Source organism: Sphaerodactylus townsendi, linkage group LG10 (assembly GCF_021028975.2).
Source record: "Sphaerodactylus townsendi isolate TG3544 linkage group LG10, MPM_Stown_v2.3, whole genome shotgun sequence".
NCBI lineage: Eukaryota > Metazoa > Chordata > Lepidosauria > Squamata > Sphaerodactylidae > Sphaerodactylus > Sphaerodactylus townsendi.
Genome location: NC_059434.1, coordinates 79,301,718 through 79,329,316, shown reverse-complemented (window position 1 = coordinate 79,329,316; position 27,599 = coordinate 79,301,718). Strand labels below are relative to the sequence as shown.

General features: G+C 46.4%; 1 protein-coding gene across 1 annotated transcript in view; it reads right to left on the bottom strand.

The window, feature by feature from the left end:
* The window catches only part of ANTXR2 (ANTXR cell adhesion molecule 2), a 177,750-nt gene that overhangs the window by 129,228 nt on the left and 20,923 nt on the right, over positions 1 to 27,599 (bottom strand). The window contains exons 4-7 of the mRNA XM_048509653.1: positions 19,099 to 19,180; positions 18,061 to 18,168; positions 17,892 to 17,960; positions 16,910 to 16,990 (exon numbers count right to left, since the gene is read on the bottom strand). Of these exons, the coding sequence (XP_048365610.1) occupies positions 16,910 to 16,990; positions 17,892 to 17,960; positions 18,061 to 18,168; positions 19,099 to 19,180 (340 nt within the window). The remainder of the gene's footprint in view (positions 1 to 16,909; positions 16,991 to 17,891; positions 17,961 to 18,060; positions 18,169 to 19,098; positions 19,181 to 27,599) is intronic.

Genomic DNA, 27,599 nt, shown 5'->3' with positions numbered 1-27,599 from the left:
TAAGACACAATGTGGTTGTTCTCTGCTTTGAAGAGGAAACCTAGAGTTGGAAGAGACCCCAAGGGCCATCAAGTCCAACCCCCTGCAATGCAGGAACATAATGCAGGAAGGCAGAGCTTATTTCCATTCACTCCCCAAAATAATCAGGGGAGGCAGAGAAATCATTTCAGGGTTCCTTCTGCTGGATGAAGGAAAAGAAAATTAAAGTCAGCCAGTGTTCCCTGAATCATGCATGAAGACACAGCTGGGTTCAGGGAACAAGGAACAGAAAGCTGAAGGGGGGGAATTCATTACGGACTTAAAAATCAACAGTCTTATAAGGATGTAACTTTAAAGTACTGTTGAAGGCTTTCACAGTCACAATCAACTGGGTGTTGTGGTTTTTCTGGGTTGTATGGCCATGGTCTGGTAGGGTTTTGTGCTCCTAATGTTCCACCCACATCTTGGGCTGGCACAGATGCCAGCCACAGATGCAGGCAAAACGTTAGGATCAGAAACAACCAGACCACAGCCACACAGCACGGAAAACCCACAACACCTAATTATAACTTTACTTAGGACTACGTTGCAATTCACTCACCATATGTAAGGGACAGATAGAGAGCGTGTTTAAGTCCAAACGTCCCTCAAGGCCATTCTACTTGAACCTTGCCTTGAAGTGAAGAAATATTCAACATTTAAAAACCTCAGTGTAGCTCAATTTCATGTCAAGACCACAGCAGTTGATACATAAACCTTAATTGCTAAAGAAGACAAGGCGGTACCCCGCCCATCTCTGTTGCGCTCCACAGCCTTCAATATGCATGCCAAGAATACAACAATAACAACAATTCAACACATACAAATTATATTAAGTTTTATTGCTATATGAAGCATTTCAAAGACTGGAAAATTCGTGCGGCAGTTGGGGAACACTTAATGTTCCCATACAGATGTTATTTTCTGTTTGGTTACTAACAACATTGCATTATTCTCAGTTCTGCTGTGTACTAGTGAAACACAGGCTCATTCTGCACATGCAGAATAATGCACTTTCAAACTGCTTTCAGTGCTCTTTGAAGCTGTGCGGAATAGCAAAATCCACTTGCAAACAGTTGTGAAAGTGGTTTGAAAATGCATTATTTTGCGTGTGCAGAAGGGGCCACAGTGTCAGAAAAGTGGAATGATCCTATGAACTACTCTAATGCACATCATGTGACAAAAAATATGCACTTCTGAGGAGAGTGGACAGTCATTGCAATCCCTTTTTTCTCTCTCTGCTTTGTGCATTTTAAAGTCACCCTTCTTCCACAGAGCTCAGGGTTCTTACTTCCCCCATTTTATTCACAACAACCCTATGAGGTAGAAATAGTGCCTAAGAAATAGTGCCTAAGCTAAGATTGGCTCTTGAATTTGCCTGAATGGAAGATTCGGTGGAAACCATAAATAAACTGAATTCCTTACCAAATTCCTCAGACAGCAGACGTGTCACAAACAAATACTCCTATAAAACACACATGGGCCCCTTCCGCACATGCAAAATAATGCGTTTTCAAACCACTTTCACAACTGTTTGCAAGTGGATTTTGCTATTTCGCACAGCTTCAAAGAGCACTGAAAGCAGTTTCAAAGTGCATTATTCTGCATGTGCGGAATGAGCCATGGAAAAGGAATAAAATCCACGCAAACTCAAACCTCTTAGCAGCTTGACCTAACACTCTCAAACCCACCCTAAAAGTGTTGCAGGATTTCTGCAAGTTGCACAAGGCTTATCACACTTGTAGACAGCCAAGCTATGCTCTGCCCACTTTTTAGGTTTGCATAACTGAAACACAAAACTACTCAGCATTGCCCATAGAAGCAGCACAAGTGCTGGCTGCAGACTGGTGTGCAAATCATAGAATCATAGAGTTGGAAAAGACCCCAAGGGCCATCCAGTCCAACCCCCTGCAATACAGGAACACATAATCAAAGCACTCCTGACATATGTTCATCCAGCCTCTGTTTAAAAACCTCCAAAGAAGGAGACACCACCACACTTCAAGGTAGTGAATTCCACTGTCGAACAGCCCTTACTGTCAAGAAGTTTTTCCTGATGTTTAGGTGGAATCTCTTTTCCTTCACCTTGAACCCATTTCTCCTGGCCCTAGTCTCTGGAGCTGCAGAAAACAAGCTTACTCCCTCCTCGACATGACATCCCTTCAAATATCTAAACATGATTATCATGTCCCCCCCTAAACCTTTGCTTCCCCAGACTAAACATCCCCAGCTCCCTAAGCCTCTCTCCGTAGGGCATGGATTCCAGATCTTTTACCATTTTGGTTGCCCTCCTCTGGATAAATTCCAGCTTGTCAATATCCTTCTTGAATTGTGGTGCCCTGAACTGAGCACAGTACTCTAGTTGGAGGCCTGCCCAATGCAGAGCAGAGTGGTACAATTACTTCCCTCGATCTAGACACTGTACTGTTATTGAAGCATCTTGATTGGGTCTCAGTTTGACCTTTGAACAGGTGGAGCTGCCTTATTTATGGGTCCATGTAGTTCAGGACCACCGTCCTACTCTGACCAACAGAGGCTCTCAAATAAAGAAAGAGCATCTCAAATAAGGAAAGGTCGGCACCTGCTCTTAGCAAGAGATGCCTGGAAACTTTCTGTATTCAAAGCACATGATCCACCACTAGGTCATGACTCTTTGGCTGGAAGCTGCATGAAACTCTTTCTGGACTCAGACCAATCCTATCATGTAAAAGCCCGGCATGTTTCAGGCAACTCGCCTTTTAAAGCAGGAGCTGATGTGAAGTGTAATGCTTGAGCATCTGGGAAGGACAGATCCTCTTGGATGCTTATGGATGACACTTTCCCCTTTAGAACTGAGGCCCCTTCCGCACATGCAGAATAATGCACTTTCAATCCACTTTCACAATTGTTTGCAAGTGGGTTTTGCTATTCCGCACAGCTGCAAAGTGCACTGAAAGTGGATTGAAAGTGCATTATTCGGCATGTGCGGAAGGGGCCTCAGTTCTTCAAGTCGCAGGAGCTGCTGGGAATCACAGTGCATTACCATCCAAGAGCCATAGGGGTCGGGCCCTTCTGGATGGCAATGCACTACAGTTCCCATCAGCCCCTGTGACTTGAAGAATCAAGGCTGCGGGTTCTGGCGATTTGTGCATACAAAGGAATTTTCAACTCTGGTGACTGATTTGGAGAGATCTTGGTTCTCTGCTGAACCCACCATCAGCAGTTTTCTAGAGCCTGTTGTATTGTTTTGCACAACGGGCTTTATTGCTAGTGAATTAATAATCCCGAACACTAAAGGTTAAGGCCGTAAAGCAGGACCATTCTCTGCACCTGGCCCATCTTCCTCTGCCCCAGTTCCAGTCTTCCGGCCCACTATTTCCTCTCCGGATTTTTACTCTATTCGCCTCACACGCCAAACTTGCCTCATCTCCAGATCTACTTGCTGACAGATTACTCCAGCCACCCCCCAAACATTCCTCCAACTCCTGATAATCTCTTTTTTGTTGTTGCTCTGGTATTTTCTTGCTTTCCTTTCCGGCCATCCAGCCACATCTCAAAAAGGATATCGAAGAGATAGAAAAAGTGCAGAGAAGGGTCAACGAGGATGATTGTGGGATTGGAGCACCTTCCTTATGAGGAGAGGCTGCAGCATTTGGGACTCTTTAGTTTGGAGAGGAGGCGTCTGAGGGGGGATATGATTGAAGTCTATAAAATTAGGCATGGGGTAGAAAATGTTGACAGAGAGAAATTTTTCTCTCTTTCTCACAATACTAGAACCAGGGGGCATTCATTGAAAATGCTGGGGGGAAGAATTAGGACTAATAAAAGGAAACACTTCTTCACGCAACGTGTGATGTGTGTTTGGAAGATGCTGCCACAGGAGGTGGTGATGGCCACTAACCTGGATAGCTTTAAAAGGGGCTTGGACAGATTTATGGAGGAGAAGTCGCATTTATGGCTACCAATCTTGATCCTCCTTGATCTGAGATTGCAAATGCCTTAGCAGACCAGGTGCTCAGGAGCAGCAGCCGCAGAAGGCCATTGCTCTTACATCATGCATGTGAGCTCCCAAAGGCACCTGGTGGGCCACTGCGAGTAGCAGAGTGCTGGACTAGATGGACTTAGCTTTAAAAGGGGCTTGGACAGATTTATGGAGGAGAAGTCGATTTATGGCTACCAATCTTGATCCTCTTTGATCTGAGATTGCAAATGCCTTAACAGACCAGGTGATCGGGAGCAACAGCCGCAGAAGGCCATTGCGTTCACATACTACATGTGAGCTCCCAAAGGCACCTGGTCGGCCACTGCGAGTAGCAGAGAGCTGGACTAGATGGACTTTGGTCTGATCCAGCTGGCTTGTTCTTATGTTCTTATGTTCTTATGACTTTGGTCTGATCCAGCAGGCTCTTTCTTATGTTCTTATGTTCACAGCGGACTGAAAAACCTGTAGGGTTGTCAAGGCAAGAAACATTCAGAGGCGGTTTGCTGTTGTTTGCCGCTGCGTAGCAATTCCAGGCTTCTCTGGCAGCCTCCCATACTAACCAGGGACAACCCTGCTTATCTTCCAAGATCAGGCAAGATTGAGCTATGCAGGTCAGCTGCTATGGTATTATCGGCCACCATCAATAGCAACCAGGAATCTGACAGACCTGTCAAAGCTGGGAGCCAGATTGAGGGCTAATCCTACCAATGCCCCCTAAGTAGAGCTCATCCCCAGCCAGCTGGACATGGAAACAAATTACGAGAGCAGCCAAGATATTACATCCAGCTTTGGAGTGAGGATGTTCTCTCACAGCTCTGCAACATCTGTACTCTCAGAGGGAGCCCAAAACAATTACACCACTTCCTGAGGTTACGTCAGTACAGCAGGCGAACAAAGTAGAACAAGGGAGAAAGAGAGAGGAAGGGTTAGGGTAAGCCCCTTTGAATCTCCTTACAGGAGAGAAAGGGGGGATATAAATCCAACTCTTCTTCTCTTCTTCTCCCTGTTTGCCAGGCAGATACAGGCAGCCCCTGGCCCTCTCTTCTGGCCAGTTCCACCCCTCCGCTTGCCACTGCTGCATGAAGAGCAGCAGTGGTGTAGTGGTTAAGAGCAGTTGCATTCTAATCTGGAGAACCGGGTTTGATTCCCCGCTCTGCCGCCTGAGCTGTGGAGGCTCATCTGGGGAATTCAGATTAGCCTGTACACTCCCACACATGCCAGCTGGGTGACCTTGGGCTAGTCCCAGCTCTTCGGAGCTCTCTCAGCCCCACCCACCTCACAGGGTGTTTGTTGTGAGTGGGGGAGGGCAAGGAGATTGTCAGCCCCTTTGAGTCTCCTGCAGGAGAGAAAGGGGGGATATAAATCCAAACTCTTCTTCTTCTTACGTATTTCCTTCTCTTGTTCCAGAAGTTCCATAGTTACCAAGGTAGAAGAAATATTTTTCCTGCCTTCAGCTTAAGGCAATGCAATTTTAAGAGGAAGCCTTTTCAAGGTAACATGATTTTAAGAGGAAACCTTTTTTTAACATCATCGGAAGGAGGAAGCAAGATTTCAAAGAAAAGGGGAAGGGTAAAAGAGAATTGCTTTATTACAATATAACGTACAGCAGTGTAGATGTCATAAGCTACAGTTTCAAAAGGGGCTGTAACGATCCTTACGGCTAAGTAAACCTGTCTTCTACGGCCACTTATGCATGCAGTGGTTAGCTCATGGCTGCGTGCTTTACACACAGTGAGTTTTTTCCATGGTTTTTGCTTAAATGGGAAAACCTCACTCTGAATAATAATTTGATTGTAAGCTGCTATGTTTTATAATGTTGCATCACTTGATACCCATTAGACAGCGTTTATATTTTATCAAACGATAACAAAAAATAATGTTAAAGTACAAGGCTGCACATAGCCCTGGGTGGAAAGGTAAAAACATTTTAGAAGAAGAGGAGTTTGGATTTATATCCCCCCTTTCTCTCCTGTAAGGAGACTCAAAGGGGCTGACAATCTCCTTGCTCTTCCCCACTCACAACAAACACCCTGTGAGGTAGGTGGGGCTGAGAGAGCTCCGAGAAGCTGTGACTAGCCCAAGGTCACCCAGCTGGCGTGTGTGGGAGTGCACGGGCTAATCTGAATTCCCCAGATAAGCCTCCACAGCTCAGGCGGCAGAGCTGGGAATCAAACCCGGTTCCTCCAGATTAGATACACGAGCTCTTAACCTCCGACGCCACTGCTGCTCCACTGCCTGTGCAGTTGATTCGCTTTGAAGAGGCAGGTACCCGGGAGTACTGCTGAGACAGGCAGCAGTCGAACTTTAGCAAGTTGTGATTCTAATTAAGCCTTGGAAGTCACCGAGGGAGGAGGCGGCGTGTGGTGTTGGGGTCAGAAGCAGAGAGCTAAGACCGAGAACCGCGCACGGGAGTTAAGGTTTTGTTAGGAAAGTTTACCATACCAGTTATGTAATGCAACGGATAGAAGTTTAGGGGTAGCTGCCAAGTCCAATCTGAATCGAAAAGCTCGTGCGCAGATGCACACGGGTGAGCGGGAGAGGAAAGCGGGGGGAACCTGGAACCTGAACCATCAAGTCACTGCTCATCGAGCATCCTTCTCCGCACCGGAACATTATCTGATTTGTAATATGTCAGAGGATGTCAAATTAAGCCCCATACAATACTGAAGGGTAGGAACAGTGAAAGGCTCCATTTCCGGTCCATTGAGTCGCTTTAACAACTCCGCACAGTCATGTCCAGCTTCGCCGCTGCTCGCATGCAGAGGAGCCCCTAACGTGTTCATGCCCAGCCTCGCTGCAAACCGCGGCTCAAGCATTCAGCTATCCATGTGGATTAAGGCAGAGGATGATATAATCAGAATAATTCTCCTCAGAGCTCACTTAATGCCTCTTTTCTCCTCCGCCGCCCGTTTAAAGATTTAATGGCTCGCTTCCTGGCTTGCCCGGCCGACCGGCCATACAAACCAAGCAGATTTTCCTCCTTCAGGAAATGTCCCAATTAAGGGGATTCATAATTGGTAATCCGATGCTCCCTTTAAGTGGATTTCCTTTTCAGACAACCGTCACCGGGATGGGATACCTACATGGTGGCCGGCACTTCTCCTGTGGCCGGCGCTTCTCGTTCTTGACCTCTTGCAGAAATTTGTGAAATTGGGGGGAGGGGGGAGAGAAGTTTCAATGCAGCGTAAAGAGTTCAGCAAAACAGGCCTCACACGAGGGATTCACCTCTATTGCTCTCAGGGTCCCGAGGGGCCGAATGAGACATGCTTCCTTGTACCTGCCGAGAGGATGAGGACACCATTTTAAAAAGGCTGCAAGGGCCAGAATATCACTGTTTTGGCACCCAAGAAGGCCCAGGGAAGCACCTCAGTCGAACGTGCCGCAGGCCTTGTGAGAATGTGGTCCTCGCAGCATCTTTGGGTGACTTTAAAACAATGGTGATGGCTGGTAAGTCCCTGTCTAGTGTGACCCCCTCAGCTGTACCCCATCCTGAATCCTGTGGCCCTTTCTATACTTCGTACTCCTAAGAAAGAGCTCATAACCAGTGCCCAGACTCTTTGGGATCACGTCCGGCAATAAAACTGGAGTCCAATAACCAGTGGTGGAATCCAACATTTTTAGTAACAGGTTCCCATGGTGGTGGGATTCAAACAGTGGCATAGCGCCAATGGGGATGGGCAGGGCATGATGGGGGAGTGGCCAGGCATTCTGGGCGGGGCTGTGGCAAGGACTCAGGGCATTGCTGGGCGGGGCTGTGGCAAGGACGCAGCCGCTGCGCCGGTCCTTGGGCGGGAAACGAATGCACGCTGACGCAGGCTGCCACGCACACTGGTGCACCTCCTGCTAGACGGCTTCAAGTTCTGCGCGCTACTGCTGAGAGGAGGGGCGTAACTCAGGCAAAAATCATGTAGCAAAATCACCAATTAGTAACCCCCTCTCGGCACACACAAATAATTAGTAACCTACTCTCGGGAACCTATGAGAACCTGCTGGATCCCACCTCTGCCAATAACACATTTACGATCTATCACTAGATTTTAAGACTCTTCTGGAGTCTTGTTTTGTTTAAGTGCTACAGACTCATACAGTCCTACCTGTCTACTCTAGCATGATCCATTGCAATACCAGAAGAGCCTTTGCATCTAGTTGATTCCAGACCATGCCAACAGCTCTCCTTGCCAGTCACTACTCCCTGAATACTTTGCCAGCGTGGTGTAGAAGTTAAGAACAGGTGGATTCTAATCTGGAGAACCAGGTTTGATTCCCCACTCCTCCACCTGAGTGGCAGGGGCTTATCTGGTGAACCAGATGTGTTTCCACACTCCGACATTCCTGCTGGGTGACCTTGGGCTAGTCACAGTTCTCTCAGAACTCTCTCAGCCCCACCTACCTCACAAAGTGTCTGTTGTGGGGAGAGGAGGGGAAAGGAGCTTGTAAGCCACCTTGAGTCTCCTTACAGGAGAGAAAGGTGGGATATAGATCCAAACTCTTCTTCTTCACTATTTAAGCTATCGACGTAGCTCCGGTTCTGCAAAATGTGCCTCATTATATTCTGTCTTGCCCCCTGCAAACAGAGTCCTGAGCAATATTTCTCATGGTGCTCTTGCAAGGTTTCAAAGGAGATGCTAGTTTTTCTTCTCTCTGACACTTACTCGTTTGTTTCAGAGTGCTGTCATTTGCCTTGGCAGCCAAGAACAGACAGGCTAAAGCCATGGTGGCGAACCTTTGGCACTCCAGATGTTATGGACTACAATTACCATCAGCCCCTTCCAGCATGGCCAATTGGCTATGCTGGAAGGGGCTGATGGGAATTGTGGTCCATAACATCTGGAGTGCCAAAGGTTCGCCATCACTGGGCTAAAGTCATTTCTAAAGGGTGAAAAGTGTTTTATTTGATACGTAGCTTCAGGTTCAGTTATTTAAATGATGTTATATTGACTTATGTTTTAGGCTCTACCTGATTCTAATGGCCTCTAGCCACACACAACAAATGCTACGGACACCTGTACCACACATCCCAGAGTGCACAGACTAGGTGTGGGGTACCCACCTTGTTTCAGACAGAACACAATCACACAGGAGTTGTGCATTCTCACAAACCCCCATGCATGTGGTAACCTGTTCTTATCAGTGCCACAGAGCAAATACAAAATTGGCTTCAGTCCCTTCCCTTTGTGCAACCAGAAACAATCTTAGACAAGTATTATTGTTTGCCTTGGTGGCCAAGAACATACAGGCTAAAGTCTTATCTAAAGGGTAAAAAGCTTTTTATTTCATAAGGAGCTTCAGATCCGGTTATTTTAATGGAGCACAAGGAAGCATAGAGGGTTCATTTTATCCTCACAACAAACCTGCAAGGTAGGTTAGAAGCGACTGGCCCAAAGATACCCATTAAACATATGGCAAAGGGGAGGATTCGAATCCAAGTCTTCCTACGCTGGTCTTCTGATATAGCCCTTTATCATCTCTCTCTAACAGAAAAACATTTCTCAATTCAATCCAGAGAGCATTTTATAAAGAATTCACATCTGTAAGGAGGTATCTCTGGAAGAAAAGCGGGGAAAGAGAGGGCAATTTATATACTCACAAGCCCTGAAATTTCACATTGCCAGAGCATTTATTCCACTTGCTTGTGAAGCCATACTTCCAGATAATTATCAGCCAAACTAGATCAGTAAACCATTACTGATCGGATAACTAAGTTGCCTTCAGCCTTTTTTCTTCTTAAGCCATTCAACTTCCCACTGAGATTTATTTCTCCTGACAACTCCGTGTTCATCCAACTGCTTTGCGAAGTTTGGAGACGTTAACAACGCCAGAAAAGCTTGCAAAAGTTCATCAGCGCAGTTACAGGGGGGGAGAAGAAGGCATAAGTGCTGAACGTTAACAACCCTGCAGTAATTTTATTCTTTAAAAAATAATGGAAGCGTACAGCATCCAAATCCCAACTTCTCTGTATCATATTCTATCAACTTTATGAAAATGCAAACGAAGAGAGGTAGTATCCTGCAACCAACCCCAAGGCCCACTATTTGAAGTTTAGCCAAGAAAAAACACTTGAAAACGTCCGTCTACTGGACACTTAATCTGGAGTGAGGCAGGGTGAGAAAAGACAGAATAGGAGAGTTTGTACTTCTCTAGAAATGAGTGAAGTGTGACAAGGTCTGTTGCCAAGTACAACCAAGACAAAGTATGTTTACAGTCCGCAATCCCAGCCACCAGTTCCAGTGGAATAGAATCAACAGTGTAATACCACAATTGCAATATGTACCCCTCTTTAGACCATCCTGTGTCACCTTTGCTACCCATGGGAATTGGTCCAGCTGTGTTCAACCGGCAAATCAGGCAAAGATGGATTTCCTTAAATCAAACTGGAAACCAACAAAAATAAGAAGAGTTTGGATTCATACTCCACCTTTCTCTCCTGTAAAGAGACTCAAAGGGGCTTACAAACGCCTTCCTTTCCCCTCCCCACAACAAACACCTTGTCCAGACCAGGTGCTCAGGAGCAGCAGCAGCAGCAGGCCATTGCTTTCACATCCTGCATGTAAGCTCCCAAAGGCACCTGGTGGGCCACTGCGAGTAGCAGAGAGCTGGACTAGATGGACTCTGGTCTGATCCAGCTGGCTCTTTCTTATGTTCTTATGAGGTAGGTGGGGCTGAGAGAGTTCTGAGAGAACTGTGACTGGCCCAAGGTCACTTTTTTCTTTTGCTTTTGAGCCACAATGTTAGGGTCCATCCCCTGGAGAGTGATGAGTCTTCAGGGCATGAGCCCAGTAAGCCCAGACCCAGGTTGGGAACCAACAAGGGCTGGGCTTGGAGCAGCCAGGGCCCCTGCAGGCTTTACAGGGTGAACAACAGCCAGGTCAAAACTCAGAGCCAGAAATGCCTGCAGAAGCCCTGCTCCAGCTGCGGAGACTCGAGCACCTAGCTCACCTGAGCCCACATGTCAGCAAAGGCAGAGACAGAGGGAGTTGTTGCATATTAAACAAAGAAGCGCGCACTTGCTAGTTCAGAGAAGGCACTTTCTGCAGCAGGGAGAGCCAGAGTCTTCGCAGGATGAAGCCTGACATGCTAGAAGATGCAGTGGTGGGATCCAAAAATTTCAGTAACAGGTTCCCATGGTGGTGGGATTCAAACTGTGGCGTAGCGCCAATGGGGCTGGGCGGGGGCGTGGCCAGGCATTCTGGGGCTGTGGCAAGGACGCAGCCGCTGCACCGGTCCTTGGGCGGGAAACGAATGCACGCAGGCACAGGCTGCCACGCACGCCGGTGCACCTCCTGCTAGACTGCTTCAAGTTCTGCGCGCTACTGCTGAGAGGAGGGGTGTAACTAAGGCAAAAATCACGTGGCAAAATCGCCAATTAGTAACCCCCTCTCGGCACACACAAATAATTAGTAACCTACTCTCGGGAACCTGTGAGAACCTGCTGGAGCCCACCTCTGCAGAAGAGCCTATATCAAGCGGATTCACAGAATATCCCAGCCTGGACGCAACAAAGTTTGTGACTGCTGCCACACTTCCTCTGACGTGTGGATTCTGTGCATTCTTCTGACCCTTGGACCGGACTTCTGACCCTGAAACCTGATTCTGGGACTGGACTCCGCTACCAGCTGTAACCTGATGTCGCTGCCTGGCAGCTCAAGTCGGGACACACAATACAGGAGAAAGGTTTTGCACACCTCGCCAACTCAGCCAGTGGTCAGGACATGCCCATAAAATTACCACACGGTCAGAAAACAAAAAACAAAAGCTAGCACCGTACAACATCGTAAAGCTTTAGGAATAAATAACAGAGTTTTTAAAATGCCCGGTCGGTCAGCACTAAGGCAGAAACAACATAAAGACCATCAGAAGCATCAGTACAAAAGCAATCAAAAAGTCAGATCAATACCCGGGACAATCATGATTTCCAAAGGTCAGTTCGACTCCTGTCTTGGCAACGGCTGTGGGGAGGGAAAAGACCTGCCTCCTGGAGCCACACATTTTAAAATATCCTTTTGCGGCTGCTTAGGACACTCAATTTCAGCCACCAACCCTGGCTTTCAACTAGAGCAGTGGTGGCGAACCTATGGCATGGGTGCCAGAGGTGGCACTCGGAGCCCTCTCTGTGGGCACGCGCACACAGAGTTCATCATGTCCGTCTACTGGACTCTGTGGGCACACACACACACACACACATCTAGGCTGGCCTGGGCCACTGAGCACGACGTGTGCGCACCATGGTGAGCAGGGAGGACTTGGCTGGCGGGCCTGGTGCCTGTGCTCTGGGTGGCTGCTGCCTGGGGGGTGGGGGCACAGAGGAGGCAGAGCTGCTAGAGAGGCACAGAGCGGTGCACACGGGACTTGCTAGAGGCTAGAGCAGGCTGGCCCCTGCTCGAGCGGGTGGGGTGGAGGAAGAGGGAGCCAATAGTTTTTTTCTAAACTAAAACCTCAGCATTCAGGTTCAATTGCCGGGTTGGCACTTTGCGATAAATAAGTGGGGTTTGGGTTGCAATTTGGGCACTCGGTCTCAAAAAGGTTCGCCATCACTGAAGTGGAGTGTTTGAAAGCCAAGGTGATGCCATCAAAATTGGGAGTAGAGCCCTCCTTGGCCTCCTCAGGTGGGGCTGCTCAGGGCTTTGTAAAGGGTGCCGTAAGTAGGAAGGAAGTGCCTGCTGGGGCTTGCGTCCAAGTTTGCCATCTGGCGCAAAAGCTACTACGGGCTTTTGTTTCAGTGCAGCTCCTGCACCATGCTATTTCAATTAAGGATTTCCAGGTTTTATTGTACTCCGTTTTTAGTGCCAGGCCTCTCAAAAGCCTCCGGCTGATACAAATGGTTTCAATAAATTCCCATTCATCTCCAAATCTGCTTTGAGTCTCAGCAAAAACTCTAAGTACAGTCATTACTCTAAGTACAATAGACAGAAGACTGTGGCCTGTTCTATGCAGGCAACACAAACAGGTTACATTAACCTGTGCTCTCTGTGTCATCATTTGCACAGTGAGCGCAAGGGCCACCTGGGATCGCTGGGATCCCGGCATCAGGACACGGTATGGTTCGCACAAGAAAAGCTGTGTTTCCTTTTGGAGCGCCTATCTGAGAATCTCCCCACCCGAGAATCCCCCACACATTCTCACTGGCACAAAATGGCGGCCACCTAGAGAATCTACCCTAATGGCGGCTACCTGAAGACTCCACCATAATGGCGGATAGAAAGGGGGGAGGAAATAGAACACTTTCTGCTTGCTGTAGTTCACACAGACAAGCAAGAAGAGCGTAAAACCCAGGTTAAAGGGGGGAAAGTCACTAATTTAGCGACGTTCATTTAACCTGGGGCTCAGTCAAATATTCTGGGTTAGAAGCATTTGGGGGGGGGGCGAGTTCAGTGGGAATTTCTCCCCCATAACACTTTTTTCACATCCATGAATCCAGAGGTGGGATCCAGCAGGTTCTCACAGGTTCCCGAGAGTAGGTTACTAATTATTTGTGTGTGCCGAGAGGGGGTTACTAATTGGTGATTTTGCCACTTGATTTTTGCCTTGAATTACCTGCCATCAGCTCACTCTCAGCAGTAGCGCGCAGAACTTGAAGCAGTCTAGCAGGAGGTGCACCGGCGTGCGTGGCAGCCTGCGCCTGCGTGCATTCATTTCCCAACCAAGGACCGGCGCAGCGGCTGCGTCCTTGCCACAGCCCCGCCCAGGAATGCCCCGCCCCCAGAATGCCCGGTCACACCCCGTCGTGCCCCGCCCAGCCCCATTGGCGCTACGCCACAGTTTGAATCCCACCACCATGGGAACCTGTTACTAAAATTTTTGGATCCCACCACTGCATGAATCTGTTATATTTGGCCTGTGCGGGACCACCCTACTGTGTCTATCCTAAGGAAGGAGATCTGCATTGCCTATGTTACTTCCATTGAAAGGTCCATGTTCTCAAGATTAGATCTTTCCAGGGTCTCAGGTGGAGGTATTTCACATAGCCTATTACCTGATCCTTTTTAATTGGAGATGCCAGGGTTTCAACCTGGGACCAAGCAGATTCTCTACCATTGAATCCAGCCCATTGAGGTACTGCCCAGGGAAACATATGGGGTCAAATGTCCCTGGGTTGCAGTCATTTAGTCACGTGGGGGCAGAAAATCGCCCCCACACCTCTCCTCTCCCCCCCCCCCGGGATCCATACACTGACCTGGTGAAAAAAAGTTGTTTGGTTGTGGTGGGAGAGGGTGGCCACCCATGGGGGGGGGGGGGGAGGCGGAAAACTCAGATTTTGCACCGGGCTACATTTTCCCTAATACGCCTCTAGTTCCACCCCTCCCAAACAGGGACACCAAAGGGTCCAGAAAGAGGAGCTACCAGCTGCTGGAAGGTATGGGTAAGTGTGGAAAGCTAACAACTGGGATTCTTCCCCCACTTACAAACCACCCAGTATTGTCAGTATTCCACAAGGATACAACAGATGATGAAGTATTGGGTGAAGCTTGTCCTTTAAAAAAAAGATCTCAGCAACTGGTGTTCATTTTTTTTAAATTAAAAAAACAAGCTGACTTGAATTGTAAACCACTGTGGAAGCCGATTGAATGAAAAGCAGCATTTAAGTGTACCAAATAAATCAATGTTACATCTAAATAATTATCTCCTCCATAAATATTTATAAATGTCTAAATAAATACCTCCTTCATCCCCAAGAACTAACAGAATTGAAATAATCCCTACATAAGCAACAATATATATTGGTGTTGTTATTGTTGTTATTAATTAGACGTATAACCCGCCCTTTCCCAAGTATAGTTGGGCTGAAGGCAGGTCATTTTATAAACCAAACTATACATATAGATCAATACAGTTATATCCATTATTTAAATTACAACCTTAAATCTCCCTGCTGCTCTTAATAAAGATTTAACTGTGACAAGAAACAACTGTTGCTGCATGTTATTATCTTGCATTCACTGCATTATATTGCCATTTCTGTGTATTGTTTCTCGCACTGTTGTATTATTTAGATTCCTGCAATCCCGGCCCCATTACAGTGTTTATTAGATGTCTTCTCATCCTGTTGATTTTACTAACTTACATTACGTAATGCATCCCTGAGTCTGAGTGAGAAAGACAGACTTCAGGTAATTAAAATAAATAAATATTTGAATAAGCAGAACTGGTGATAATGTTCTGATTTCCTCAGTAAAAGGATTCTCATTTTTATCTGTTTGTCTGTCAAATTTAATATACCACCCACCCCCGAAGGGCTCTGGGCAATGTACAACAATAAAATACATTAAGTTACATATATTAAAATCATAACCATTATTTAAAACATTATAACAACAAAGACTTAACAACAGATGGCAATTCGGAAAAGGAGCTTCTACACTCCTGGGAGGGGGCTAAATACACAGTAAAATGAACCAAGTATGATGTTATACAGGGGTTCGTAAGGGATGGCAAATTAGGGGCCAGCCTCCCCCAAAGCCCGGTGGAACAATTCAATTTTACAGGCCCTGTGGAACTGTCCAAGGTCCCGCAGGGCCCTGATGGTGGAAGAGTGTTCCACCAGGCAGGGGCTAAGGTAGTAAAAGCCCTGGCCCGAGTGGAGGCCAGCCACATAATTGAGGGGCTGGGGACCACCAGCAAATTTGCCTCCGCTGACCGCAGGGGTCAAGTAGGGACATAGGGGGAAAGACAGCTCTGATTTGCAGCTCTGATTTTAAAACAGAGGGGGGGAAATCAGCTATCACACCCCAGATCTTCTTAAGGAAAGTAACATTCCGTGTTCCACAAACACAGCCCAAAAGTATTTGTTCCATCTGCTATCTGTAACACCACAAAGATGACACCAAGCTAGAAGCTGAGGAAGGCAAAATTGTTAATACAGTTTTGCTCCTGTAATAGATATATGCAAATGCTACTTCTCCTTTTTAAAGCATTTCAGCATGGAAGACGTGGCATTCACTCCAAATGCATACTAATTCTTTTTCAGCTCTACGGGTTATGGGAGAGAACGCTCCTGATCTTCCCCACTCAGCCAGCCCAGAAGAAAGTTGATCCAGAGAAGGCAGCACTACATAGGGCACTTCCGCACATGCAGAATAATGCACTTTCAATCCACTTTCAATGCACTTTGCAGCTTGATTTTACTGGGCAAAATAGCAAAATCCAATTGCAAACAATTGTGAAAGTGGATTGTAAGTGTATTATTCTGCATTATTCTGCAAAAGTACCCATAGCAACCACAAGTGACCACAAAACTCCTGTTCTATCCACCGTGGACCATTTTATGTGATGATGATGATGAAGAAGAAGAAGAAGAAGAAGAAGAAGAAGAAGAAGAAGAAGAAGAAGAAGAAGAAGAAGAAGAAGAAGAAGAAGAAGAAGAAGAAGAAGAAGAAGAAGAAGAAGAAGAAGAAGAGAGGAAGAGGAGGAGGAGGAGGAAGAGAGGAGGAGGAGGAGGAGGAGGAGGAGGAGGAGGAGGAGGAGGAAGAGTTTGGATTTATATCCCCCCTTTCTCTCCTGCAGGAGACTCAAAGGGGCTTACAATCTCCTTGCCCTTCCCCCCTGTGATCAGTTTAGTACAGATGGCTTATAGATGCACTTGTCAGTCAGTGGACTCCTTGATACATATCCTTTTTCAGCACCCTTTTACATGTCCCAACTGAGACTAAAAATGGATTGTACCCTGTTTTAATCAATGGTCCAAATTTTCTCAAGCAACTTTAGAGCAAAAGGTCCGGTTCCACTTAGAAAACTCTGACCCTCAAGATACTTATTTTGTTGCATATTTTTACAGGCTACAGAGAAGAGCTGAAGGGAGATGTTTTTACAAATGGGCCTTAAATAAGTTTTATGGTTCAGACCTTGGTAAAAAAAAAAAGACAGAGATGCAACTTTATTTTGGTTTTTTTGGGGGAAAAAAAGAATTATGTAAAATGAATTTTCTTGGCTACTCACGGAATTAATTATCTTGTGGAGGGCCTGGAACCCTTCAACCACGGGGAAGACTTGCTCTTTTGAATCTGCAATTCTTTCAAGCTGGGGAAGTAAACACAAATATGTTTTGCAAAGCAAATGCATGCCGCACAGGCAGTCTTTCAAAATCTATGGCAAGGGTCCAAAGAAAAAAAGGTAAGTGACATAGAAGCAGCCGGAAGCCGTTCGCGTGCCATTTTTCTTTATAGCTGCTTCTAAAGTCAAAAACAGAAGACTCAAAAAGCACATCTTTTCAGTAGCGGGAGCTGAAGAAAAGAAAACAGCAAGCGGCATTCCAGCTGTGCGGGCTGCTCTCATTGGTGTGTATTTATGATTTATATCAGATCTCGTTGCATTTAGATCTCATTTGGGCCTCACCCATCATCTGCCTGCCAGTCCATGCAGACAGTGCTTGGCTCAATGAAATAAGAACTCCGGATATGAAATAAGGACTCGGGATATAGCTCATTACTGTATTATTCATTCCATTTTAATCCTCAAGATAAAAATCCTCAGAACTTTAAGGCCATTTTCATAGCTCTCTGCTCCTTCCTGGCATCTTCACAATAACCTTGTGAAGTAGCTAGGCAAAGAATGTTAAAGATGACCCAGTTGAATTTCACAGTGAGAGGGGACTTGAACTCGCATCACTTAGGCCCATTTTGCATGGGTCAGGGAAGCGGCTGCACACCGGGATACTTGAACCTAGTTGGCCTGATATAGTGTATTGTGAATATTGCAACAGGATATGGAATGGTATCATACAGTCCAATCTTCTCAGGTCTCAGAAAAACTGGGTCTGTACCTAAAAGGGAAACCACCAAGGAAGACTTTGCTGAGAAAGGCAATGGCAAACCACCTTTGCTTAATCGCTTGCCTTGAAAATACCACCACGAGTCCACTGCCATTCGACTGCACTTTACACACATACACACAAACAAGTATCACAATGGATTCCTCTTACCTGGGCCTGATTAAAATCAAGGACTCCGACACAGTAAACTCTCGCTCCCAATTCCCTGGATTTGTCTGCCTGTTCCGGAGACAGAGAGGGGAAAAGAAAGTCTGTGCACTTGGCAGGGTATAAAAACCACCCATGTGAGTTTTGATCAAAATCTCCTAACGGAGCTCACCTGTATTTCTGTATAGTGTGGGACCCGATCAGGCAGTAGCCCATCTGTCAGAGCAATTATGATGCTACTCGACTTATGGCCTTGTAAATTTTGAATCTGCTGGTTTGCCTGAAAGACAAAGGACACATTTCAGACGACTGAAGTGAATATTAGCAATGGGCCAAAGACGGGTGTGACAGGTGGACTAGAAAGAAAGAATGAATTTATTTGTATGTAGCCGTGGGGCATCACAAACATGTCAACGATTATATCAAAACATTATGAGTATACGTGATAAACTGAATTAAAATATGCAGCTTTGGTTAAAATATACACCAACGTTAGGTGAAATCTCTTCATGCATAATTCACTAAGGGATGGAATGTCGCAACGACACACTACCCACCAATGGGTGCACTGGACTCATGGACGGCACCACACGGCACCGAAGTCCCTCCAAACTGACCTCTCCTCATCCAGGGTTGGAGGAGGGAAGAAAAGCCAATACCGCGGGCCACATGGCAGCTAGTTTGCCAATAGGACAAGGGTTTCCACTATGGTCCCCGTGGATGCCGTGGCATCTTTTCTACCACCCAATAAATGTTTTTTAAAAGTGGGCAGGGCCAGGTGGGACTTTCACTCAGCACGGCTTCTGATTGGCTGTGTCAGTTTTTAAAACACACTGCCACCACAGTACAAGTATCTTTACTATGCGACTGAGGAAAACTGCGGCAGCCATTTTGGGGCGGGCTCTGATTCCTGAGGCAGCCATTTTGTAGCAGCCGTTTTGTTGCTGAACCCACCATGCTGTGTCAGAATTCCAAAGGTGCTTGCATGCTCAAAAATATTGTGAACCCCTGCACAAATGTAAGGGGACCCTTGGCAAAAGATGCTTGAGGGCTCATTGCACTGAATGGCAGACTGACAAGAGGAGATCTTCAGACAGGAAATCGATGCCTTGAAAAAGGCCCCACGCTACATTCAGTCTCATGGCAAATTATGTTCTAGCTTGACACATTTTTTTAAAAGAGAAATTTCTAGATGTTTCACAATTTTTACCTCTTTTAGTCCTTCGTGCATGTATGTGTCACCGCTTGGCTTCACTTTACTTAGCTTTTCGAGACCTTCTTGAATTTTCGTTCTGAGAATATGCAAAAAGACAGCACACTGAAACCAACTGTGAAGTAGAAGAACCTGAGTTCTCAATACGATTTTGACCAGTGCTGGAGTAATTTGTTATTACTTACTTACTTCATTTGTACCCCACCTTTCTCCCAAACAGGAACCCAAAAAAGCTTACATCGTTCTCCTATTCACCATTAAATTTTCACAACAACCCTGTGAGGTGGATTAGGCTGAGTGTGTGTGACTGGTCCACGATCACCCAACAAGTTTCCATGGCTAAGCAGGTTCAAACCTGAGATTCCCACATCCTATTCTGACCCTCTGACCACTGCACCATACTGTTTGCTGGCCTCAGCCTTCCCTCAAGACTCTATCTGTCCATGGTTTTATTTATTTACTTTATTGCTTCATTTATTGTCTGGGGTACTTAAGGAGACTCAAGAGCAAATTACAGAACTTATAAAAACAATTTTATAAAGACTAGTGCGAACGGTAGTGAATTCCACACAGCACAAATATAACATCTTTAGGATGTTATAAAAAGCATCTTGGAGGAGAACTTTGCACAGCTCTCTTCCCCAAAATGAGTTCAACCCATTATATTCCTCTCAACCCGTGTTTTTCAAAAATTGCTAAATAATCAATCCTTTTCACTCAACCCTGGTTGAAGGCAATTCCTGCGTGCTTAGTGAACACCAGCAGGAAGAAGAAGAAGAGTTTGGATTTATATCCCCCCTTTCTCTCCTGCAGGAGACTCAAAGGGGCTTACAATATCCTTTCCCTCCTCCCCTCACAACAAACACCCTGTGAGGCAGGTGGGGCTGAGAGAGCTCCAAGAAGCTGTGACTAGCCCAAGGTCACCCAGCTGGCGTGTGTGGGAGTGCGCAGGCTAATCTGAATTCCCCAGATAAGCCTCCACAGCTCAGGTGGCAGAGCTGGGAATCAAACCTGGTTCCTCCAGATTAGATACACGAGCTCTTAACCTCCTACGCCACTGCTGCTCACTGCAAATGCTTTATTTATTCTACCCAAATGTCTTACTTTTGTTGCCGCTGCTTGCTGCAGCAGATTCTCCGTGAGGATTCTCCATGGAGTTTCCTCTGCTTGCAGCTTATAAACGATCAATTTCACTGTCAAAAGTAGATGAATAAAGTTTGTGTTGCCGAAAAATCTCGCGCCCATGTCATTTTTCCTTTTTTTTTGTTTTGAGGGGGATGTCTGGGAAGCTACAGCAACCCTACCAGAGAAGATGTAATATGCAAATATGTGTGTTGCCGTAGCTTCGCAGACATCCCCCTCAAAACAACAAAAAAAGGGAAAGTGACATGTGTGCGAGATTGCTAGGCAACACAAACTTTATTTAACGACTTTTTACAGCAAAATTGCATGTGGATGAGCTGCAAGCAGAGGAAACCTCTGTGGGCAATCTTCATATCTGCTGTAGCACACACAACAGTAGGCACCACTGTGAAACTGACAAGAGCTCCGTACAGCAGGCAGGTAAAATGCAAGTGTTCTCCCATGCTGTGGGAACACAAAATGCCAAAACTGATCTTTTTAATAATGTCCTCCAGACGTTATATTTATGCCGCGCGGAATCCACCAGTGTGATACTCTCACATTATATCACTCGGCAATAACAATCCAATAAAATTAGAGTATGCCATTACAGAAAAATGAAATCAGAACACTACAATCTTCAACTGCTCCACAGACAGAACTTCCTATAAACAGACAAGGCTGGTGTTGGACTAGGGTTGGAAAGATCCAAGTTCAAAATTTTTACCCAGCCATGAAACTCAAAGTTGACTTTTGACCAAATCTCTGTTTCTTTATCCGATTTACCATGCGGAGTTGTTGTGAGGAGAGGGCATACTTGACCCAAGCACCTCAGAGGATGAATGCGTTCAAATTTTAAAATCGCTCCTTTATAAAAAGCAGTGCTGGAAAAAATCTGATCACATACAGCAGTGGCGTAGGAGGTTAAGAGCTCGTGTATCTAATCTGGAGGAACCGGGTTTGATTCCCCGCTCTGCCGCCTGAGCTGTGGAGGCTTCTCTGGGGGATTCAGATTAGCCTGTGCACTCCCACACACGCCAGCTGGGTGACCTTGGGCGAGTCACAGCTTCTCGGAGCTCTCTCAGCCCCACCTACCTCACAGGGTGTTTGTTGTGAGGGGGGAAGGGCAAGGAGATTGTCAGCCTCTTTGAGTCTCCTACAGGCGAGAAAGGGGGGATATAAATCCAAACTCTTCTTCTTCTACTACTGTCTGCTTGGAATTTATCTGCTAAGCCCAGAGCTTTTGTGGATTGGGCCTCATTCAGTTTGCCAACTGAATGCCAACTGACCTCCTAGAATTACAACTTTGATCTCCCAGGATGACCCATGAGGATTCAGTTATACCAACCATTCTGGCTTAGAAAATAACATACTACTTTGGCAGCTGGAGTCTATGGCCTTTAATCCCGGCTGTGGTTTAGACACACTGTCCTCCAAAGCATGCCACCCTCTTGAAGCTTCACCCCCAAAGCTCAGAAATCTCCCAACCTACAGCTAGCATCCCTAGTGGATGTCTTATGGAGCTCTCTTTTTCCAGTAATTAAAATTGGGGAGGAAAATCACAGACAGCTGTAAGGTTGACTGGACATGCCCTGCTCAGGACTGATGTCACAGATACTGAGTCCTTACTGGCAAAGTTCTTTTCATCCTGCGGCAATTGCTGCAGTGGCGTAGGAGGTTAGAGAGCTGCGGTGTATCTAATCTCTGGGAGGGACCGGGTTTGCGATTCCCAGCTCTGCTGCCTGAGCTGTGGAGGCTTATCTGGGGAATTCAGATTAGCCTGTACACTCCCACACACACCAGCTGGGTGACCTTGGGCTAGTCACAGCTTCTCGGAGCTCTCTCAGCCCTACATACCTCACAGGGTGTTTGTTGTGAGGGGGGAAGGGCAAGGAGATTGTCAGCCCCTTTGAGCCTCCTGCAGGAGAGAAAGGGGGGATATAAATCCAAACTCTTCTTCTTCTTCTTCTTCTTTGTATTTTTAATACGGCACACATTTTTTAAAATACGGCACAATATGAAAATCCTGCTTGCAGACTTTGAATTTTTGAAGTCCTCTTGATCTCCCCTCCCCGCTCCAAATCCAAGAGAGAGGTCATAAAACTTGTATAAAGCAATTTGGATTGATCCGTACAGGCAGTCGCAATTGCAACGGAAGGCCTGCTGCGCGCTATAGATGGCAGCTGAGCGCGTTACATAAAGTTAATGCAATCTGTTTAATCCAAAATATTTTACACTCGGCGTCTATTGAAAACAACTTGAAACTGATTATGTACGAATGCAGATTACAAAGCAGACACGTTGTGCTTGCCAAAAATGAGTGGCAGCGTGTCCACAGGCTCCCGGCAAGTTCTGCTGCCAAGAAACAAATGACAAATCAAGTTCCAGGATTTTTTCCCCCTGAAACAGATTTTGTAGCGCAAAAAATAGCTCTCGTACAATCAGTTCAGTTTTATTTATCCAGCAGACAAGCATGACCTCTCCGTTATCTCCAACACCTCCAGACCCATTTCAGCTGTAGGCCTCGATGAAATAAGTAGAGGGGAAAAGAAAGAAAGAAAGAAAGAAAGAAAGAAAGAAAGAAAGAAAGAAAGAAAGAAAGAAAGAAAGAAAGAAAGAAAGAAAGAAAGAAAGAAAGAAAGAAAGAAAGAAAGAAAGAAAGAAAGAAAGAAAGAAAGAAAGAAAGAAAGAAAGAAAGAAAGAAAGAAAGAAAGAAAGAAAGAAAGAAAGAAAGAAAGAATTTGCTTCTACAGCAATGACGGGCAGGTCACCATCTGCCTCCTCGTAGTCTGGAACAAGATGAAGCAAAGGATGGAAGATGTTGCGCCTATAGGGCTGAGGAGCGAGAAAAGGAGAAGATGGAATAATTCCCTGCCATAGTTCCATACAAAGCCACTGGCTGTCATGGGTCTCAGTGCCTATCACCTTTGCTCCTTGAAGCACCAGAGACCATGTGGTATAGTGGTTAGAATGTCCAGCTGTGTTCCGGGAGTCTCAGGTTCAAATCCTCCCTCTGTCAAGGAAGTCTGCTGGCTAATTACATAATCTCAGTTTAGTCCACCTTACAGAGATGCTGAATAGATAAAGCAGAAGAACATCAGAAAGAGCCTGCTGGATCAGACCAGAGTCCATCTAGTCCAGCACTCTGCTACTCACAGTGGCCCACCAGGTGCCTTTGGGACCTCATAAGAACATAAGAACATAAGGAAGAGCCTGCTGGATCAGACCAGAGTCCATCTAGTCCAGCTCTTTGCTACTCGCAGTGGCCCATCAGGTGCCTTTGGGACCTCATAAGAACATAAGGAAGAGCCTGCTGGATCAGACCAGAGTCCATCTAGTCCAGCTCTTTGCTACTCACAGTGGCCCACCAGGTGCCTTCGGACCTCATAAGAACATAAGGAAGAGCCTGCTGGATCAGACCAGAGTCCATCTAGTCCAGCACTCTGCGACTCGCAGTAGCCCACCTGGTGCCTTTGGGAGCTCACATGCAGGGTGTGAAAGCAATGGCAAGGGAGAATGGTGTCTTAAGTCGCTTTGCGTCCTGTTGGGTTCTGATTCCCTTGTTTTGTTTTCTGCCCTCCCTGAACAGCATCAGGTCTCTCTTTTAACCAGTCAAAGGTTCACAACACATCACAGATTTCCCAGAGCCAGAACACATGAGCACATGGAGCTGCCTTATACTGCATCAGACTATCTGTCCGTCAAAGTCAGTATTGTCTACTCAGCTTGGCAGTCGCTGCCCACAGAGTCTCATATCTCCTACTGCCTGATTCATAACTGGAGATGTAAGAGATTGACCCTGGGAACTTCTCCATGCAAAGCAGAAGCTCTACTGTAGAGTCACAGCCCTGCCCCAGAGTAAAGAACAGCTGCGCTTTGCCCGCGGCCACCGCTGCAGGAGAGAGGGGGCCAATGAGGGTCATCTGCCGGGTTCTGGGTGGGCTGCAGGGCTTCCCCGGCCCGTCCACGCATGCACGGGGGCCGGGGAAGCCTCAGGGCTTGGTCCGCGCATGCGCGGCATGCAAGGCCCGGTCCGTACATGCACAGGGGCCTGACCCGGCTTCGTACATCTGCGAAGGCCAGGGCCTGATTGGATGACGTCATAAGAGCACGTCATAAGAATGGGCCAGGCAGGGTCTATAAAAGGCCCTGCCTCGTGGCTGGGGCCCGCTCTGCCCCAGATGACTGGACGTAAAGTAAATGACCATCAAAATCTAGGATTGCCCACTGGCCAGGAGGGGAAAATGTCCTATCACTGTGATAAAGGTTTTACCAAAAGACAAGTCTTGCCACTAGCCATCCGGAGCAATATAAAGGCTCTTTTATCAAAGTTCGACATTTGATGCTGCACACAATAATGGTTTTGACGCAGGCACTTAAATAAGGCCCCTTCCGCACACGCAAAATAATGCGTTTTCAAACCACTTTCACAACTGTTTGCAGGTGGGTTTTGCCATTCCGCACAGCTTCAAAGAGCACTGAAATCAGTTTGAAAGTGCATTATTCTGCATGTGCGGAATGAGCCTAAGATTCTCTTAACACTAAAAGAGTATCTGCACTACTTTAAAATTGTGGAAACGCCGCTGCAACTTCTGCCACAGCATGCACAACCGCACTGTCATCTTTCCCTGAGACGGAGAATAGTCCATTAAATTTTGGCAGCCATTTTACATTGCCAAAGCAATCGCAGACAGATCACAGTTTACTGAGATATCATAGGGTAGTCTCGTGACATCTCAGCACAAACTTTTTTATGTTTCTCTTCTGCAGACAATGGAGCCCCCTGCCCAGTCCAGGTTTGCCAAAACATCTCCCCAATCCATACTTGGCTCCACTATATCGATCTTTGGATCGGTACACCTGGGCCAGGTTCAAAATTAGATATCAGCTCACAACAAGAGCCACACACTTTGGTAGGTCATGCTTTTAAACGTTTATATAATTTTTAAGCAACCGCCGATTCTAAGAAACCCACTTGGGATTCGAGACAAAGAGAGAGGACAATCAGTTGTCGACAACTTGCAAGCTGTCTGCGGTTGCACTGAACGGGTTACAAATAGAACGTCTCTTCTCAGCACAACATATGTGCACAAATCTCACACCTCTGTCTCTCAGAAAAAAAGACATTTATATCTGTAACGCTGTCATATTTGTTCTCTTCCCCTCCACACACACACACACACACACACACCCTGCCTTGTTTAACAATTGCTTCCTGCAAATCCTTCATACCTGTGATCAAGCACAGGAAGGGATACATCTTAGCCTGCACTCTATTTAGTTTCAGACAGAATTGTAACACACTGTGTGTGGGGTGTGTGTGTGTGTGTTTCCATTACATGTTCCTTATAATTCTTACAGCAATCTTATAAGGTCGGTCAGTACTAGCATCTCCTTATAGCAGAGGAGGCAAAAATAGGGAAGGAGGGGATAGAGAAAGAAAGAAGATTGTCGAAGGCTACCCAGTGTGCACCCTGACGTAGATAGGTCAGACTAGCTTGATTTCATCAAGACTAGCTGTCTTGAGGCCTGTAGAAAAATCCCCCAATAACCAACCTAGGATACCTGGTCCAGTCTGCTATTGATAGGATGATTTTCACTTGTATGAAAATCATTTGTGTCAGAGAGCATTCAAAAGTGGCAGTCCCCAGCAACATGATGTGATACAGTCCCTGCTCTCGCATGGCTTGGGCCCCAAATATCTAAAGGAATGCCTTCTGTCATATCAACCTGCCAATGTCCTACGTTCAGCAAATGAAGCCCTTCGGGTGGCATTATAACTAGAGGTGGGATTCAGCCGGTTCGCACCGGTTCTACCGAACCGGTAACTAACCGGCTGAATCCCACCATGGCACCACCCTGGCAGGTCAGCCACCGATTGGGTCGTGTGCCTCTAGGTTGGCAGCACAGCCTTTGGGAGAGGCCTGTGCCGGCTTCCCCTGAAGGCCACGCCAACAGCCCAGAGGCGTACAGCCCAATCAGTAGGCAACCGGCCCCCTACTGCCCCCCCCACAGCGGCCCCCCGAAGCTGCCACCTTCCCTCACCTTCCCCCACCCGACATCGGAAAGGGGGCCGAGGGCACAGCAGCCAGGTAAGTGGACTGCGGGGGAGGCACGCGGCGGGGAAGGGGGCAACCGGTGGTTGATCCGATTGAATCCCACCACTGACGATTACCATCATTGGTTAAAAAAAGGTGGAGATGAGAGAGGGCATTTTCAGTGGTGGCCCCGAAATTATAGAACCATCTCCATCCTGTGGCGTGTCAAGCATCTTCTTTATATGCATTTAGAAAATTGGTAAAGATGCACCTATTTCCCTGGCCTTTGCCCAAACAGATGATTTTCCCCCTTTTTGGTAATATAATCAATTTTTAAACAGGTTTTATGAATTTTTAACAAGCTTTACGGATTGTTTTTAGGCTGCATTCAACGCTACGACTTTTATGAGTTTGACGTTCTAACCTGCCCTGAGGCCATCAGATATAGTGTGGGATAAAAATACATATAAATAAAATAAATAACACCCTACACAGACCCCAATCTTTTATATGATTTGGGGGCAGAGAGCACTTTACACATTAAGGGTCAGGGGGTGGTAAATTTGCTTTTAAGAGCCGGGGGGAGGGGTGAATTTACAGCAAGAACTCCAAGGCTCACATCAGTCTCTCATTGAAAATACGCATTTTTTTTTTAAATCACATCTGAGTTCCCTCATTCCTCTAATGATCCCGGTGCATCATAACACCACACAATCCAATGTCATCCCCATAACAACCTTATGAAAATAGGTTAGCTTGGAGAAAGATTAACGGTGGGTCTGCCAAGGTGGTTCACGGCTGTGTGGGGATTTGAACTGGGGTCTCCCTGCTCCGAGCCTCACTCTCTGTTCGCTAGAACACACTGATTCTCCACCTCCAACTTTTACAAACCACAAGCCATTCGTTTATAAGCATCATGAGTATACCCTTTCTGCTATACACACTTTGCTTTGTACGCCCAGTTTTCCTAGAAATGAGTTTGCCCCAATAAAACCAAAACACTTTACAAGGTGGTTCCACAGCTCTACAAGTTCTGGAACAGCTCAGCTCATTAGCAAGTGAATTAGGGTAATTTTAAAGAGGCTAAGGTCCCAGATAGTTATTGTGAAACAATGATATCTATTTTCATCTGTCTGATGTAAGGCGTACATTAGAATTTTATCTACTGGGTATAGTAGGCCAGGCTTGTCAAACACCGGTCACAGAATGGCAGTAACGCGTAACTATGACCAGGCAGGGAAGTTGTATAAAACCTAGTTTTTGTTTTTTTTTATTATAGGCCATAAAGCATCAAAACAGTCTGACGAGACAAAACAAAAATGTACTTTAGTAATCCAG